General features: G+C 39.0%; 1 protein-coding gene across 3 annotated transcripts; it reads left to right on the forward strand.

Annotated features, from left to right (window-relative positions):
• Positions 1-206: 206 nt before the first annotated feature.
• cd99l2 (CD99 molecule-like 2) lies at positions 207-10,269 on the forward strand. Of its 3 annotated transcripts, none has more exons than XM_061960765.1 (10): positions 207-413; positions 1,493-1,546; positions 3,875-3,895; positions 4,040-4,075; positions 4,237-4,320; positions 5,490-5,558; positions 5,633-5,719; positions 5,790-5,909; positions 7,291-7,356; positions 7,442-10,269. In XM_061960765.1, the coding sequence occupies exons 1-10, from the start codon at positions 350-352 to the stop codon at positions 7,501-7,503; spliced, it is 663 nt and encodes a 220-aa protein (XP_061816749.1). In that variant the 5' UTR covers positions 207-349; the 3' UTR covers positions 7,504-10,269. The 3 variants fall into 3 exon arrangements, with proteins under 3 accessions (XP_061816749.1, XP_061816750.1, XP_061816751.1); XM_061960766.1 differs by having other exon boundaries at positions 5,493-5,558; XM_061960767.1 differs by lacking the exon at positions 4,237-4,320.
• Positions 10,270-13,293: the final 3,024 nt, after the last annotated feature.

The raw sequence follows: 13,293 nt of genomic DNA on the forward strand, positions 1-13,293 counted from the left end.
TACTGACAAAAACAATGGCAAAAAATGAAATGAAGACTCCAACCCGTCACTGCAATCTCCAGACTGGAAGAGCGCCCTCTGGTGTGTGAGCAGTGACAAAAATTATAACTACCATTTTATATTTATTAAAACAAACGTCAACGATGCCCCCATCCATTTACTTCCGATGGGGGCTTTATTTTGAAAGGAGCTAGCGGAACTTCCCGCATGTGGGCGCCATAGTGAACGCCTAGACTGCGGCTCTTCATCCTCGACACTCTCACCGCGCTGTTTGAGGACTCTCACAACAGCCTCGGCGGAGACACGCCCGGTATCTTGTTCACTTCTCCTCACCGGCTCCTTGTCGGCCATGGCGGCTCTTCGCGGTGTTTACTGCGGCTGTTTGCTGCTGGCGTTGCTGTTTCCTCTGCAAGGTAAAGAAAAGACTGCGCGTCCATGTGCTGCCTTTGTGCCGCACAGCAGGCCGAATAACGGAGCACCGGCATGGCAGCAGCACCCTTCTTGCGATATTGACCTTGTTTTTACACAAATATTTTAAAATGATTACCTTATTACACCTGCTGGACGCTATTTTGCAAAATTGTGCCATCTATTATTACCTGACTATCTAAATCATCAAATAATTAAACAATATTGTTACATATCAAATAGTAGTAAATAATTGTTATACAAGTCATGTTTTAATGCACTTTTTTTGAATAATTCATGTTTCAGTTAATTGGAACTGCTACCTAACAGACTAAATACCTAATAATGATTAACCATATGTTGTGCCACCATTGATTATTTTGTTGTTGTTTATTGAGCATGTCATAGTCAGCTCCACATCATACATGTGGTACATAATATACGTACATATCTCCAGTGAACAGTGTTGTGCTCAATGGCAATATTTCACAAAAAAGAAAAGAAAATTGAATTAATAAAATAAAAAATAAATTAAATTAAACATATCTCAAAAGGGTAATGGGAAAAAGTCTAAACTTTTTGAACCCCCTTTTTTTTTTTTTTTTACATCGTTACTTTAACTAATATCCAGTTTCCTCTGAACCACATTTTATCACATCCATCTGGATCCAAAAAACTAAATTTGTGTTTACAATTCTCAATGTATCATCATAAGTAAGTCATAAGTCATTCATATTCAAAATAAGCCTACACTTCACTATACCAAACCAAAATATTAGATTTGTACAATTTCTTAAAATGCTCAATGTTTGAACAGTGTTTGACCTCATCACTCAACAATACAAGTTTACAAGCTTTTACACACTGGTGCAGGATGTGGATGCATGCGCGTGTGTGTATGTGTGCACACAATATGTAAGGTAAAGTTACTTTGTCTCCTAAATAATGATGAGAGTGTGCACAATAAACAGGGGCTTAGTGGGCACAATGGGAGCTTGTGTGTGTGCGCCTGTGTTGGTTTGTGTTCTAAAAAGACCTAGAATTGTGGTTATTGAATTGTTTACCTTTGTCGTCCTCTCTCTAGTTCTGTCTCAGGGCCTGGACCTGGCAGACGCTCTGGGCGATGACTTTCTAAAAAGTAAGAACAGCAATAATTAGCGGTGTAAGGGCACATCATAAACACGTTTCGGCACATATCTTGATTCAAGGTCACAGTTGGATTCGTTTTGGGAACAGTAAGGGAAGAAAATATAAAACATACAATTGCTAAGATTTTTTTTTTGTTATCTTTAATTTGGAATATAAAAAATCAAAAACTCGGCATGTAATTCGCTAATGAAGAATGCGTTGACATCATACGGTATTACAATTTTCATCTTCTACAAGTACTACTTGTTTTCAAATACATAATTACTTTTTCTCTTATGACTACAACTTCATTCTTTTATGAGTTGGTGAGTTTTTATTAGAAAATTTTAACTTTATTCTCGTAAAAATGTCTCCATTATGACGACAATGATTTGTTGTAAAATTCTGTTTTAAAAACTAAAAAAAGATGGGTTGAGAAAAATATGATGGCTTTTTGAGTATTTCAAATTAATACTTTTTCACGTAGAAGTACAACTTTTAGCATTAAAGTAATTATGACATTTTTTAATATTATGGCTTTCTACTTTTTTTTCTTTTCTCGTTTATTGTAAATGTTTCACTTTTTTCCCCACATTCACCCTCCGTTCTCGCAACATTGCGGTATTTCATCATAAAATTGTTTCTTTTTCGTGCCAATTACAAATTTTTTCTTATAATATTATGACTTTATTCTAAATGTAGGTTTATATGCGTGGCGCAGTGGAAGAATGGCCGTGCGCGACCCGAGGGTCCCTGGTTCAATCCCCACCTAGTACCAACCTCGTCATGTCCGTTGTGTCCTGAGCAAGACACTTCACCCTTGCTCCTGATGGGTGCTGGTTAGCGCCTTGCATGGCAGCTCCCTCCATCAGTGTGTGAATGTGTGTGTGAATGGGTAAATGTGGAAGTAGTGTCAAAGCGCTTTGAGTACCTTGAAGGTAGAAAAGCGCTATACAAGTACAACCCATTTATTTATTTTTTAGTCGTCCCTCACTACATCGCGCTTCCAATCTCACGGCTTTACTTCATTTCAGAGGTTTTTCTCCTAAATCAAGTGTTCAATGACTTGTTAAATTAGGTATTAGTTTTATTACAAGTTGAAAAAGTTTTTACAGAACAATTTACAGCCGTGGTTTCAGCACATGGAAGTCCAGTTCTAACTTCGAGGAATTACCAAGGATGTGACAAAGTGTTTCCTCAAAGCTACTATATTGGATGAAACAACTTTAAACGGGACTATATGGAGCTTATTTTATGTTTAGAGAGCTCAAATTATGTTTAAGAAGGTTGTAAACAGTTTTTTTATGCTGTCACTATGAACATTAAATGTCCATCCATCCATCTTCCGTCCAATTAGATCTAGCCGGAACTTCTCCACCTTGCGCACCAGTTCAGGCTCCTTCCCCCCCAGCGAGGGGACGTTGCAAGTCCCAAGAGCTAGCTTCTATAGCCGAGGATCGGACCGCCAAGGGCCCTTCCTTCGGCTGCCGCCCAGCTCACATTGCACCCAACCTCTGTGCCCCCTCATATGGGTGGTGAGCCCATTGGAGGAATATCAAATGTATTATTAATAAACCTACTTGACGGAAAATGTTTACCGCGGTCAGGCCTGGAACCATTAACAGCAATAAACAGGGCACAACTTTATTTTTTGTTTTCTTGTTACATTGAAACTTTTGTCTTGTAAAAAAAAAGAAAAAGTCTTGTAATATGACAACTTTCATCTTTATAAGGTATCGGACGTTTCATGTAAAATTCAGATTTTTTAAAAAGTTTTTTAAAATTAGGACAGGAATATTAATACTAATACTATTATCCTTATTTTGTATACTCACCAGAACCACTGCATTGGACTTTGGATTTTTGTCAATTTATTTTGTCAGAGTTTTTTATTAAAATAAACAGTCTGTGCTAAAAAGTGAGTCAAAGATCATCCTTACGACAGCGCTCTTGTGTTTTTAGTAATCTCTTGCAAAAATGTTTGTCTCTTCCAAGTTTTTTACCTAAACTCAAGGTGGCTCACATATTAGGGATTTAAAAAAACATTTTTTACTTGTTTCACTTTGTTCTCATATTTTGACTTCTGCATTTGTAATATCACAAACATTACTGTTTCATGTAAAATTACAGAATTTTTACTCAGTAAATTAACTCCTTTACACAATACAATTGCAATTATTTCTTGTGAAATTCAGATTTTCCATTACAATTTCTGCTGCACCTGTTCCAAATACAAGTACCCTTACACCCCTAATAATTATCCTTAAATTCCCTAAAATTAAGTTCAAACATTTCCTCTATTTCTTTGAACATTCTTTCCTTGAACGAACACCGACAGCCACCACTGCAAAGCCAGCAGGTAAGAACACGCCAAAATGTACCATTGGACCACTAAAGTAGCTACACTCAGGTTGCTATGGCAACAGCAACATGCTATTCTCTTGGTCACTTGCCAACAAGCTTTTATTTTGTAAGGTCAAATGTCTTCTACTGCCCCCTACAGCTACCAAGGCTCCTAACAAGCCCAAACCTAAACCAGGTAAGAAGCTGCTGTGGCGTCAGAATGATGACATGAGAATGTTGGCTGCCGCCCCCATTTCCCCCCCAACCCACTAATTTATTGATTTATTTAAGATGCTTCTATTATTTTTCTTTTTTATTTCATCCCTTGCTTCCCCCCTCACCTTTTAACCCTGACAGTTGATGATGGCTTCGACCTGTCTGATGCCTTGGACCCCAACAATGACATTGGTAACAGAGACAAGAACAAGGGGAAGAGTGGAGGTGGGTTGCAGCTTAGCTTCATTGGAAGCGGACAAGCATGTTTTGTTTTTATTCTTTGTTTTTGCACTAAACGCACCCTTTTGCCTAAAACTTCACGTGCATGAAAACATGCATGCGAGTTAAGGAGTTGGAACACAAACATTAGCAACACAAGCATTAGCATTACGCTCACATTTGAACAGCAGCATCCAGCTAGGTTAGCCTATTCACCAAAGGAAAACCAAATGATCAAACTAATTACTCCCACATCTGGAGATGACTCAACGACAAATGGCAGGGACCCAGGCTGCATTTAAGGTGTGTAGCGAAGCCTGCTTTTTTAATATATATATATATAAATAAATAAGCGCTGTCAGAGGTGGTATGTCAACAAGGGAGGTTTTTAGTTCATAACATCATAAAAAAGACAATTTCAAAAGGGGACATTATAGATTATTTTCTCTCTTTTGGTGCTCATACACACCTGATACAGGGCAGGGGTGTCAAACTCATTTTGATTGAGGGCCACATCACAGATGGCCGCATGTAACGGTCAATATACATGATTATAAATGTGTAATCCATCCATTTTCTACCGCTTGTCCCTCTCGGGGTCGCCCAGCTGCACTCGGGCGGAAGGCGGGGTACACCCTGGACAAGTGGCCAGCTCATCGCAGGGCCAACACAGATAGACAACGTTCACACACTAGGGACAATTTAGTGTTGCCAATCAGCCTATCCCCGGGTGCATGTATTTGGAGGTGGGAGGAAGCTGCAGTACCCGGAAAGAACACATGTAGTCAAGGGGAGAACATGCAAACTCCATACAGAAAAAACAGGGAATCGAACCCAATCGCCTCATGATATCATGTTATGGATAACTTGCTTTGAAATTATAAGTCATGCAGATATTTAAACAAAATATTTTTGGAATATATGATAATACTTCAACAATAAAGTCAGAAATATATGCAATTGCACACAGTACATGCATCTTTCTGTCATAATAAAAATAAATATATTTAGTAAGAGAGAACAAGTACTTTGACACATATTATTTCCAGGTTTTGCAGGTCATATGATGTGGCAGGCCAGAAATATTAATGTTAAAACATCATTAAAAAGACACTTTTGCATAATAGATCCCCTTAAGTCATATCTGGAGCACTAAAAGTGTTTTTGTTTTCAAGAAGAATTTTCCGACAGCGACCTAATTGACGTCAGCAAAGATGACAACTACAAACCCGACAAAGGCAAAGGTATCGACTACTTTGGCCTTAAACGTGTCTTTAAAAATGGGTGTTTGTTTTTCTAAAGTGTTGTTTGTTGTCAGGCGGACGACCAGGCGACCGACCAGGCGACCGCCCAGGCGGACGACCAGGTGACCGCGATCACATTAATCAATACGAAGACAACAACGGTGAGTTTGATGTGTTTGCACGTTAATTTGTGGACTCCTCACACGTGTGTATGTGTGTGTGCGCGACCAGAGACCACAGCAGAAGTGGGCACCATCGCAGGCATTGCTAGTGCTGTCGTCATGGCGCTGGTGGGCGCGGTCACCAGCTACATCTCCTACCAGAAGAAGAAGTTGTGCTTCGGCATACAGCGTAAGAATCATCAAGTGAATGCTAGTAAAGGTGTGATGTTCGCAAACGAATCAAGTCTTTGGAACGGCTCTTTTAATTGAACAACCAAAACCGTTCGCAGTGGCGAGCCGTTCGCTTTGGAGACGTTTTTTTGCAATTTTACCGCAAACGTATTTCTAGCCCCTTCCTGCTTCATCACCGATAAGAATATAATAGGACGTTTGTAGTGCTAGGAACATATGCAACTTTATGTTGTAATTATCTTACTTTTTTTTTAAACATTTATTTCCAATGAATTTGTCTTAGGTCAAAACATTCATCCAATTCAAGTCTGATTAAAAAAATAAATAAAATAAAAAGCGTTTTAAAGGTAAATGTAAAAAGTGTGAAAAAACTGTAGTAGAGCTCCAAATAACATGTTGCCAATTTAGCCAGTAGCGGCCCTGGGTAATACAACTTGGTATTCACATTTCTATCATGTCCTAATTTAGATTCTAGTTTTATTTATACTTTCTGAATACATTATATTCTTTATTATTTTTGTATTGTTAAAATGATCTTGTGCTGCAAAGTTGTTTAGGTAAGGGAAACCGCAAAATAGTGGTCACTGTCAAAGCATGGGAATACGGCAGCACCTTATGGAATATTTTCATAGAGGTAATATTTCAGAATAATTACCACCAATAGGGCAATATTGGTGTAGATTTGAAAAATTCTCATCCACATCTGAATTCATAACCGCTACCTACCAGTGATTGTTTCCTTGACTAGAAAAAAAAAGAATAACGAACTGCTCCTCGAGATCAGACTCCCTTCAAAGAGCCATAAATCCCATCAATAAATGCTAGAACGGTGGTTCTTAACATTGTTGGAGGTACCGAACCCCACCAGTTTCATATGCGCATTCACCCAACCCTTATTTAGTGAAAAACACATTCTAAGTAACAAAGACTTACTTTAGAGTTATTTGGTTAGGGTGAGGGCCAGGGTTAGATGGTTAGGGTTATAATAAGACCATGCCAAATAAGGCATTAGTTAAGAGCCAATATGTTACTAATTTGCATGTTAATAAGCAACTAATTAATGGTGACTATGTTCCCCATACTAAAGTGTTACCGTGCATGAACATCACCTTGTTCAAACAACAAAACCAACAGTGCATAAACTCACAACAAATTACACACCTGCAAATCAGTGTGACTTCTGCTGTTTCCGTACCCGTAATACGCCGATAGGGAGAAGTTTGTATTTACATGATGAGTCGGGTGTGTTTTGACCTCCGCCGAACCCATGAGCCGACTCACCGAACCCCTAGGGTTCGATCGAACCCAGGTTAAGAACCACTGTGCTAGAAGAAAAAAAAGTGGGAAGAAAAGTTTTTTGTTTTCTTTTATCTCAACAGAGAGCCTGAATGCTGGGATGATAAAGGCTGACAATCCGGATTGTGTGGTGGCATCAGAACCACAAGGTAGTCTTCCTTTTCCTCTAGTTCACAATGTCTTTGTGTTTAAACTGACTTGCAATGATGGATGTTTTTTTTTTTGATTCTACAGTCCAACAAACGCTTCTGCAGCAAGCCAGTGCTGAACCTCGCATGGAGGAGAATGTTGTGTAGCGCACACACACGCACACACAGGGTTCATGGAGCAGTGCACTGTGTTGCTGAATTGACAACATAGAAGTAGCTGACATTGTTAGAATTTTAATTTCTATACACCATTGCATTTTTAAAGGCGATGATTAGGGTTGCAAAGGGGTGGAAAGTTTTCGGGAAATTTACGGAAAGTTACCACGGGAAGTTAAGCTCGGGAAATTTGGACATTTTTACAATTTTTTGATTATTCAAAGCTGGACACCGTCCATCTTATTCTGTAGAATAAGATGAGAAATTTGTAAAACACCAATGCAATGCCACACACACATATAAATAGTCAGCTGAACAATTGGAGTAGTCTTTAAAAATATTTTACTGATGGACAAATGAATAGAAATAGGCTAGATGAATAAATGAACACTCAATCAGCATGCTAAATCAAACTATAACCTACATTCTTGTGTGACAACAGAAAAGCTAGCAGAACAGAAGGCAGTGGAAACTACACGTTTTGATTTAGTATTTGCTAGTTGAACTTTACAGATCACAAAAAAGGTCAATTCAGATCACTAATGTTGTTAGCATAAATGAATGGGATTTAACATAGAGAAAATTAGCATCATGGCTAACGGAGAAATTTTGGTTCATTATGAGACTGTGGTGGTACATAAACCTAGCTAGCTAGAGATATTGGCCCCAAGATCATTTAACAAGTACAGGAACAGCTAGCGAGCTAGCTTGAGTGGAAGTCTGCTGGAGTAGTCTACAGTCATGTGTGCATGTGATGGAAGAATGCACAGTGCAGGGTTGAAATTCAACTGAACTTGCATTAAAATCAGGTTGTTTTAGCTAATAATCATGCTGCAAGATCTAGCATGTTGCATTCAATGTTTATTCCCATTCATTTCCCATTAATTCCCATGGAAAGTTTCCAACTTTGAATATTCCCGGAATTTTGCAACCCTAGCGATGATCCATATTCAGGGATTTTGACTATTTCCCATTGAAACAATTATTTCTTACTTGAACCAGTTTGAATAACTCATACAGCGCTTCACCTTTTCCACATTTTATGGGATAGCCTTTTTCCAAAATGGGATCAATTAATTTGAGTCCTTAAAAATTCTACACACAATACCCCATAAGGATTTTTGTTTTTAATTGCAAATGTATTAAACATGAATCACTGCCTTTAGCAATGTACAGACACATACTGGATGAAAACTAACGCTTCTCATCCAACCTGATGGAGCTTGAGAGGTGCTGCATAGAGGAATGGGTGAAACTGCCCAAAGGTAGGTGTGCCAAGCTTGTGGCATCGTATTCAAAAATACTTAATGCTGTAAATGCATCAAGAGAGTATTGAGCAAAATATGTGAATACTTATGTACTTGTGATTGTTTTTTAAAATAAATTTGCAGTTCAAAAAGAAGAAAAAACATTTTCACATAGTCATTGTAGGGTATTTTGTGTAGAATTTTGAGGACAAAAATTAATTTAGTCCATTTTTTAAAAAGGCGTAAAATAAAACGAAAAAATGAAGCACTACAATACTTTCCGGATGCACTCTAACCACTGCTGACTGGCTAATATTTCACCAGAACAATAATGTGTATCATTGTCATTATGCGAGACTAATTTTATTAAGGTGTCCTCATTCCTGTAAAATGTGACATTTCTTTATTTATTTTTGTTGTTGCAAGCATTGGTTGTGTAATTGCTTTTTTTTTTTTTAAACCATTAACCATAGTGGAGCTGCTTCCTCTAAAATGTAAATAATGATCTTACTTTGGCCTGCCAAGTTTCTCACAGCGATGGCATCATGAAGGAAGCGTGTAGAAGTTTGGATGAATATTGGTTGTTTTCCCTGTGAGGTTAGATAGAGATTGCAAAGTTCAAAGGTGGTTTAGCTTGATGGAGTAGAATGTAGTTTGACTGTTACTGCAGTAGCTCTATCATTGTGATACAACAATGGCTGTGTCTCAAATGGACACTTGAAGTATACTGTGTACTACTTGGTATACAATGTACACTCATTTATTTACCTGCTTTCTTTATTTTTTTATTTACTCAAATTAGTCCCTCCCCTTTCGTGACGTGGCCAATTGACAATGACTAAGGGTGGTCAGTGTGCATTACTGCGCACACATTTCATTGAGTGCAACATCCGGGTACTGAAAGTGTGCACTTATGCACTCAAAATGCTAAGTGTAAGCACAAAAGTGTGGAGTTTGAGACACAGCCAGTGTTAAGCCTTTAACATTGTCTTTTTTACACTTTTTACCTTTTGCTAAAATCGCTTTTTGAAATCCCGTTCACCGTTTGTCTGCTGTCATTTTAGAGCTCTGACAGAATAATTATGATAATCACAATTCTTAGTGCCCGCATCCTCCTCCCATCTTGCTGCAAATTTGGATTTGACCAAAGATAGCCGACTAAAAGTGACTTTTATTAACATGTGCTTGCACACGAATGTAACAAAATGATTGATTTAGAGTGAAAGTGTAGTGTTTTTGCTTTTCCGACCTTACAAATAATGTCTCACTTCATAGGTGCGCCCGTTAATTAAATCACTAAAGTCACCACAGTTTTATCGCATTTCCTACGCATGCACCAAATTAATTTTTCTGTGTGAATTTGACATCATGTACATATCAATTTGCACAACAAAATGTTAACATTTTTCATCATTTTGTGTCTGTTTACTCTCTATATTCCAACATATTTTAACTCCTTGTTAGCAGAATGCACTAGTACACTTAATAAAACATTTGTGGAAGACTGACATTCATTCTTGTTTTTTTTTAAATTGTTTGAAAAGACAAGGGATTGTTTTCATCATCATCATCAATATATATATATACACACACACACTTATATATATACTGTATATATATATATATATATATATCAGTGACGTGCGGTGAGGTTCATGGCTGGTGAGGCACTGACTTCATCACAGTCAGATTTACAAACATATGAACCCTAAAGAGTATCTTATTCACCATTTGATTGGCAGCAGTTAACGGGTTATGTTTAAAAGCTCATACCAGCATTCTTCCCTGCTTGGCACTCAGCATCAAGGGTTGGAATTGGGGGTTAAATCACCAAAAAATTATTCCCGGGCGCAGCGCCGCTGCTGCCCACTGCTCCCCTCACCTCCCAGGGGGTGAACAAGGGGATGGGTCAAATGCAGAGGACAAACTTCATTACACCTAGTGTGTGTGTGTGACAATCATTGGTACTTTAACTTAACTTTACACATACAAACTGTAGCACACAAAAAAGCACATTTAATTAAAAAAAAACGTTATTATGATCTTACCTTTACTTATAAATGAAGTCCATGCGCCGCTGTTGTGCTGGATTAATGCACTCCCGCCGTAGAATGCAACCCCTGACGGGAGTGTTATATCAACTAAAGCCCTCACTTAAACGTTCCACGTGCAAGATTGAATCTATTTAAAAAAAGTGTAACCGAGGGTTTATAAATGTCGCCTATACTGTATGAAACTACAAAATAACAAACACGGAGGCTCCAGTTTACACGAGGACCACTTTATTTACCTTCTTTCAAAAACCTCCGCTCCACTCCAACGTGTCATCACTTCCGCTCTTAGCGCCTTTAAAATAAGAGCTCAAGGCATATACTGTATAACAGCGCATAACAGGAACTTAACATCACAAAGAGGAAAGCCCATAAAAATAGGTTACAAAAGTTATTTAATAAGAAGCCAAAAAGTGCAAAAACAATTATGTTCGTGTTGGAGGAGTTGTGAATTAGGTACACCTGCAGTCTGCAGGTGTACCTAATGTTGTGGCCCTGCAGTCATTCACAACTCCTCCAACAGGAACATTATTGTTTTTGCACTTTTTGGCTTCTTATGAAATAACTTTTTTAAATACATTCAATCTTGCACGTGGAAAGTTTAAGTGTGGGCTTTAGTCAGTGACGTGCAGTCACTGGAGGCAGGTGAGGCGGGGCCTCACCTGCCATCATGGAAAGAAAAAATATATAAAAAGAAAAAAAATTAATTAAATTGTTATATGTATCCAGTGATTATACTATAAAGTTATTTTCCATTTAACTTCACCAGTTTTAGATTATTTTTATTCAAAATCGCTGAATTTTCACATTTGCCGTTCAAATACTGAGAAGAGACGGTGCGGTGAACAGCAGCCAGTTGAGGCACGTCACTGCGTTGTGCCTCACCATGGATTGCGGATTCGGCTAACTGCTGGCCTGCTGTGCAGTGAGACCGTATTGCTATATGAACTATATTATACATTTCCATAGTTTAGTTAGCTGAGGTATATAATTTACAGTGTATTTTGTCAACAACTGTGTGTGTGTAACGTATTTCTTGTGCTGAGCGATCATAAAACGGCTGCAAAAGACGCACTGGCTGAGGCTCGCAGTAATCCCGCCTCCTGCACCCCCGCCGTAGAATGCAACCCCTGACGGGAGTGTTATATCAACTAAAGCCAGTGACGTGCGGTGAGGTTCATGGCTGGTGAGGCACTGACTTCATCACAGTCAGATTTACAAACATATGAACCCTAAAGAGTATCTTATTCACCATTTGATTGGCAGCAGTTAACGGGTTATGTTTAAAAGCTCATACCAACATTCTTCCTTGCTTGGCACTCAGCATCAAGGGCAGGCCGATATTATCGGACATCTCTAATGTTTAATGATCTTAAGGTCTGCAATAAGGATTGATGATGATGATGATGTCCTCCTGGCTGTTTATGTTCATCTGCGCACGTGTGTGCATGCTCCCTCCTCCTCCATTTGGAAAAGTCAAAGTTTGTCAAACCGCGCGCAAGTCGAGTCAAATAGTCACCAATGCATTGGATTTGTCAGTATTTGTGTGCACATATTTTAACAATGGCCGTTGTTTTTTTTTTTATGTCGTCGCGCCGCTAAAACATACCACACAGCTGGAGGACTAACGCTGCCCTGCGTCCTCCTCCACGCACAGCACGCATGCTCAGTTTGCTACACTGATTTGCTTTAACGCTGAATATGGAACAAGCAACGCTTTTATAACTTAATAGTGCAAAGTCAACTTTCAAAAAACAAACAAAAAAACATCAATGGTATATTAAATACAATTTAAATAAAAAATGGAATGCCTCTTTTCTATTTGCAGCCTTCTGAGGTAAATATGAACATTTGGTGGTAGCGGGGGGTGTATATTGTAGCGTCCCAGAAGAGATAGTGCTGCAAGGGGTTCTGGGTATTAGTTCTGTTGTGTTCATGTTCTGTTACGGTGCGGATGTTCTCCCGAAATGTGTTTGTCATTCTTGTTTGGTGTGGGTTCACAGTGTGGCGCATATTTTTAACAGTGTTAAGGTTGTTTATACGGCCACCCTCAGTGTGACCTGTATGGCTATTGACCAAGTATGCTTGGCATTCACTTGTGGGTGTGTAAAAGCCGCATATATTATGTGACTGGGCTGGCACGCTGTTTGTATGGAGGAAAAGCGGATGTGACGACAGGTTGTAGAGGATGCTAAAGGCAGTGCCTTTAAGGCACGCCCCCAATATTGTTGTCCGAGTGGAAATCAGGAGAAATTCGGGAGAATGGTTGTCCCGGGAGATTTTCGGGAGGGGCACTGAAATTCGGGAGTCTCCCGGGAAAACCGGGAGGGTTGGCAAGTATGAGTATTAGCGGTGAATGCGGTGTTTCAGCGGCACCGCCGCTGTATAATACCGGCGGGCCAGCTCTAATGTTAATTTGATATTGCCTCAAGGGCCAAATGAAATTACACGGCGGGCCAAATTTGGCCTGCGGGCCAGAGTTT

Source organism: Nerophis lumbriciformis, linkage group LG05, assembly GCF_033978685.3.
Source record: "Nerophis lumbriciformis linkage group LG05, RoL_Nlum_v2.1, whole genome shotgun sequence".
Classification (NCBI taxonomy): Eukaryota; Metazoa; Chordata; class Actinopteri; order Syngnathiformes; family Syngnathidae; genus Nerophis; species Nerophis lumbriciformis.